The 5,748-nt window shown below is 30.6% G+C and overlaps 1 protein-coding gene across 1 annotated transcript; it reads right to left on the reverse strand.

Annotated features, from left to right (window-relative positions):
• Nucleotides 1-1,301: 1,301 nt before the first annotated feature.
• On the reverse strand, nt 1,302-3,952 carry LOC131641538 (serine/arginine-rich SC35-like splicing factor SCL30A). The gene is made up of 6 exons (XM_058911844.1): nt 3,795-3,952; nt 3,246-3,422; nt 2,772-2,849; nt 1,924-2,088; nt 1,658-1,780; nt 1,302-1,558 (listed from the first exon to the last, which is right to left on the reverse strand). Exons 1-6 carry the CDS (start codon nt 3,950-3,952, stop codon nt 1,435-1,437), a joined length of 825 nt encoding a protein of 274 aa, XP_058767827.1. The 3' UTR covers nt 1,302-1,434.
• Nucleotides 3,953-5,748: the final 1,796 nt, after the last annotated feature.

The raw sequence follows: 5,748 nt of genomic DNA on the forward strand, positions 1-5,748 counted from the left end.
AATATAATTTTAGTGGATGTAAATTTTATTTAAAAGTTTATTATCAAAATATATGATTATTTCCTAAAAATCACATTTATAAATAAATCATTTAAGGATTTAATGGACATGCACTGACAGTGTAAAAAAGTTTTACACTGTTGAAATATATGGTCGTAATTGGTTGACCGTGTAAAATTTTATACATTTCTCATTTTCTCATATTTAATAAGAATGAGTTTGAAATATATTTAAACATAATTTTAGTAAATATAAATTATTTAGAAGTGTGAATTTTATTTTAGATGTTATTAGAAACTAATTTTAGTTTTTATAAAATGAGTTTGAAAAATATTTAAATGTGATTTTAATGTGATTGAATTTTATCTGAAAATTAATTATTAAACTATATTAAGTGTTGCTAAAACTTAAAAAACAATGAAATGAATTATATAAGGGTTATTTGTAAAGTAAAATATGTAAAATACAAGTTGAATGTTAAAATATCTTGTCCATAGTCTAAAGAGATCTTGTAATAATTTCCGAAAACTTTATATTCTTAATTTGATTATGCATTTATTTGTTTGTACTCTTAATTTGAATTTGCATTTATTTGTTTCCTCTGGTGCCTTAATTCGTAAGTGTTCTTCATAAATTTATGTAAATTTAAATAAAAATGTATTTTCAACGTAATCTGCCCCTATAAATTTTATTTGTATGCTTACGAAGTATTATAAATTAAGTTTGTTTTAAGATGACAAATTAATTAAATAAATTTTAACTAAAATTAAGTCAAAGATTAAGTCATTAATTTTAATGTAAAATTCAATTTTAAAATTAAAACTTTCATTCTTTAACTTCAATTATGAATTATGATTAATAACTACTCAACTAATTCTAAACCAACCACTTTTGACATCTCCAAAATATAAAACCAAACATAACATGTATAATCTATCCAAATAACATGAAAGGAAGAGAATCACACATCCATAAACATGATTACTTAGTATGCGATAAATGCTTAATTCAACTTGATTCAATATGTCACAAAAAATGCTTAATTCAATCTAAACAAGATTGATGCCACCCAATATGTAATGCCCTGTTTTCCTTTTATTTACACAAACTTTACTCGAGTCTGCTATGCATAGGATATATAGCCCACTATATTGCAAAAGAAACAAACTATAATTTACTCTGCAAATTTAATCACCTATGAAATTGGCAAACAAGAATTGGAGGTAGAAACTAGAAAAGCACACAAAAAAAAACTTAATCCAGTAGAACTTTTGATATAAAAAAACAGGGCTAAATATAGAGAATAACAAAGCTACGGCAAATCCTTACTACTACCATATCAATTAACAACATTGAAGCATTGAACACAAGCATCTTTAAATGACATAAATTAGAACATCATCTCCCACATTAACCAAGCTAGTCAAAGTTAAATCATCTAGAGTATCCTGGACTTATGCTTCTGCTGTAACTCCTACTTCGTCTGGGGCTTCTTGATGCATAAGGGGATGGGGAGTATGATCCCCTTCTATACCTCCCATCTCTTGGTGAAATTGACCTGAATTATGACAGAACAGGCCTTACTTAGAATGAAACACAGAAAGTAGTTTAGGCCATAAAATGGAAGTGAGTAAAAAGCTAATGCAATATAACAAACCTGGAATATCTGGAGTATCGCCTTTGTCTTGGAGAAGGGGAATAGTCTGGACTAGGAGAATATGTCCGTGCATAGCGTGGTGAAGGAGATCGACGACGCGGAGATCTCCTATAGTCATATGACCTATCCCAGGGATAGATTGAATAAGAAATGTGAAATATTTAATAAGAATAGACTAAAAACATGCAATTTCAAAAGGACAGTGATGCATGATTTAATTACTAACTTTGAAATCATTACAGAGAATCAATAACCTATATCCTTACCTTCCTCGTTCTCTTGCTCTCATTTCTTGAGGTTTCTTCCTGTTTTCTTCGGCAAACACCACAGTTAACTCACGACCAAGAAGAATTTGACCATCCATGTGATATTTTGCATCTGCAGCATCAGCTGGATCCACAAACTGAACAAACCCAAATCCCCTTGGCTCCCTAGAACATAAGATCCAAAAGCATTAAGACAAGATATACATGGCGCAACAAACGAACAAGTCTGCATACTGAAGTAGTGTAGGTTGCAGATATGCATTATTCACAATTGTGACCCCGTCTCCAACATAAGTGATACTCTCAAGTCTCAAGTCTCCACATAATTCAATAATAAACACCACACAATTCTAACCTTGTAGGTGCCAAATCTTCAAGACTTGAACTTCTTCATAACCAATTCAAACTCAACCTTCAGAAAACTAACATCACCCTGAACTTCAAGTCTTACTACTTGGTGGTGTCTTCAAAATGACACTCTTATTACTTCATTCTTGACTTCAATACAGTATTCTTATTACTTCATTCTTGACTTCAACACTTTCAATAAAAAACCAAATTCCCATAAAATGAATGGATTATAAATTACAGGTTACTTATATTACAAAAAAACCAAATTCCCATAAAATGAATGGATTATAAATTAAAGGTTACTTATATAACAAAGTGGCAAGACTTGAAGAAGAAAATCCGTAAAGTCTTTTCCATATCAGGAAATAACAACATAAACAACTTCAAAGTAGAAAAACTACAACATGAGCCATGTTTAAATAAAATCCAAGCCTCCACCTATGCCTCTCATAAGCTATAAAAGCTATCAGCTATGTTTCATACAAGTATATACTCACCCAGTGTAATAATCACGAGGCAGGTATACATCCTTGACAGGACCAAACTGGCCAAATGGATCGTGCAGATCCTCGGGCCTGCAAAACCAAATATCACAGTTGAAAAAACCAAATCCGTCTATTAAAATCAATAACACCACTGCAATATCATCCTCTTTTAAACAGTCAATTTCTTATTTTATTACATTAAATAAAAAAGACCTAATATAGAAACTTACACAAGGATCCCGAATAATAACAAAAAAATCTTCATAATACTGATCCACGCAATTGTAATACAATAAACAAACAACAACCAAACCATATCCTATCATAATGTTCTGTCCAAAATCATGTTTCTATCCAAATAGTAAATCTCGAGATTTATCTTAATAACTTCACTTATAATTTTTCTTAATGGCAATACAATAAACAAAGAATTTAAAATAATAAAAAAAAAACTACTGTAAAACTTTGAAATGATTCCGCAAATACCTGCAATCTTTGTGGAGATTCCGAACCAGAAGACTTGTTGGCAAATCTCTATCTCGGCCTCTGTATCGGCCTCCTCCGTAACGCCCCCTAGGACTAGGACTGCGTTCCCTTCGACCGTACCTTGGAGGTGACGGACTGTAACTGTAGCTTCTTCCCCTCATTTTGATCTCGTTACACCTACCATACCATCCACAAACAAATTCATTAAACATAATCATGTTGATTTATCACAGTATAAATCAAGGACAATCAACCCTACGACACCGTTTCAACCGAAAGAAAACACAGATCTTAAAATCAGCATTTTCCTTACAAAATCAACCACTTAAAACCAAATTCTCATTGATAATTTCATGGAATCGAACCCTAAAACACCAATTCCAATACAATTAATATAAAAATTAACAATCAAAATGCAGATATTAAATCATGAGGTTTAGATTAGATGCAGATATAACTATTTTTACTGAATTTTCTGAAGAAAACTAGATGCAACGAATGAATAACAATGGATCAGATGAATATAAGAGTTGGAATTGGGGATTTTACCTGGTTATGAAATCGCGAAAGGAAGCAAGGTTGCGGAATTTGGACGCAGAGAAGTTCGATTTTCGGACGCAGATTCGTTCGTTGTGTATTTGTAACCATTTCTTTGTGTTCGAGAAACTTCTACCGGATGGGTATTGATTTGGTACGTGAAGGCGCATAGGTTACCGTGGGGGTCTTCTATGATTACATTTTATACAGACACGTTATCATCTCTTGCATTGTGTTTGATTTTGGAAGAAAAATAAGAAAGAATGTCAAAAGAGAGAAAGTGGATGGAAAGATACATTTTCCATAGTTTGGAACAAATATAAAAGGTAAAGAAAATAAAAGATTTGCATGGCTCCACTCCAAAATCCTTTCCGTATTTAGAATAAATATCTATTTTATAATTTATAATCTATATCTATATCTATATCTATCTATATTATATATAATATCTATATCTATCTATATCTATATTATATATAAAGAGGAGGATAGTATATTTTACGCTGACCCTATTTTATTTCAATATTACTTTTTAATAACTGTTTATTTATTTTAATATTATTCTTTAATTATGAAGTCAATTTTTCATATGTTGAATATATTTTGATGAAGACAAAGTTTTTGATATCAAGAAGACAAAGATAAAACTCAAGATAAAGGATTATGTCCAAGGCTTTGGAATAAATGGAATTGAGTTTCAAGAAGGTATAATGGCAATACTTACATTCACTAATGCTTTAGATGCTTAAAATATTTTATACATTTTCATCTCTAAAGTTCTAAAATTATCATGTATAAAAATCCTTGATTCAAATGCATAAAAAACTTTTATTTTTAAAACTGTCAGCACTTTTTAAGTTAGGTTTGGTTAACTGACTTAACAAAACCTTATGTTGTTTGAAATTTGAATAATTATTTGAAATTCAAAAAACGTTCTGCATTTGTTAAGTCAGGTATCCGTTAAAACCAATTTTACAAGTCTTATACGAATTTGAAAAAATAGAACCTTTTTTAACACATTTTCATGCACCTCTTCATGAATCCTTTTTATTTTAACTCATTTCTTCATGATATTTTTTCATGACTTCACCGTGATTTATAAAGGTGTTATGCCCATATAAATACATAAAATTTCAAATTACAATTCACCTCTTCCAATCAAACACTTAAACTTTCAAAATTCACACTTCAAGTATTTCAACTTTTATTCAAGAATTTTTCTACATACATTCACATCATCTAAGCTAGAAAATTCTTGAGCATTCTAACCCTTTAGTGTTTGTGAATTATTGTCATTGGAAGGGAAGATCAATTACATTGATATATCACTTAAGATTGTAAAAGTGATCATTACTCTACATCTTTATCCATCATTTATTGTAAGAAAGTTTTAAGTATCAAGGATTGTCCAGAATTGTTGGAAACAAGAAAGTAGAAAAGAAATGATTGTTTTCTTGTTCTACTTGGTTGGTTTGTATCCTTGTTATCCATGATTGTTGGAAGCAAGAGAGTTTAGTTTGAGAGAATTGTTCTCATTTCAACTTGGTTGATCACAAGAGGATTGATCTTGGTGATTGTGTTGGTCTTGTACAAGTCCTAACAATAGTAAAATATCTTTTTTTTTTAAAGTGGACTGGAGTACTCTTGGATTGTAAGGGGAACCATGATACATCCTTGTGTTCTTTACTCTTTTCTATATTTTATCTTTTTCGTAAATATCGTTAAACCAGAAAAATAAAGTAACATACCACTTAAACCGGAAATTGATCATTGCACCTATTTCACCCCCCTCTTAGGCGCACTCTGAACTTACATTAATAACCAGATAAATTAAAACTAAAATTTAGTAAAAATGGTTGTTAACTTTTTGATGTGTGGGTGCACTTAAAAAAACGGACAAACGGGCACGGAGTATCCGTTTGGACGCTAGTAAAAGGTAAAGAAAATAAAAGATTTGCATGGCCCC

The sequence above is a fragment of the Vicia villosa genome, unplaced genomic scaffold (assembly GCF_029867415.1).
Source record: "Vicia villosa cultivar HV-30 ecotype Madison, WI unplaced genomic scaffold, Vvil1.0 ctg.003817F_1_1, whole genome shotgun sequence".
Lineage (NCBI taxonomy): Eukaryota > Viridiplantae > Streptophyta > Magnoliopsida > Fabales > Fabaceae > Vicia > Vicia villosa.

Excerpts from the sequence above, each read along its gene's own strand:
- LOC131641538 (XM_058911844.1), bottom strand. The coding sequence starts at position 3,952 with ATGCGCCTTCACGTACCAAATCAATACCCATCCGGTAGAAGTTTCTCG. Across the intron at positions 1,781-1,923 it reads AGAGCAAGAGAACGAGGAAG|GTCATATGACTATAGGAGAT; the intron begins GTAAGGATATAG and ends TCCCTGGGATAG. Across the intron at positions 1,559-1,657 it reads CGATACTCCAGATATTCCAG|GTCAATTTCACCAAGAGATG; the intron begins GTTTGTTATATT and ends GTCATAATTCAG.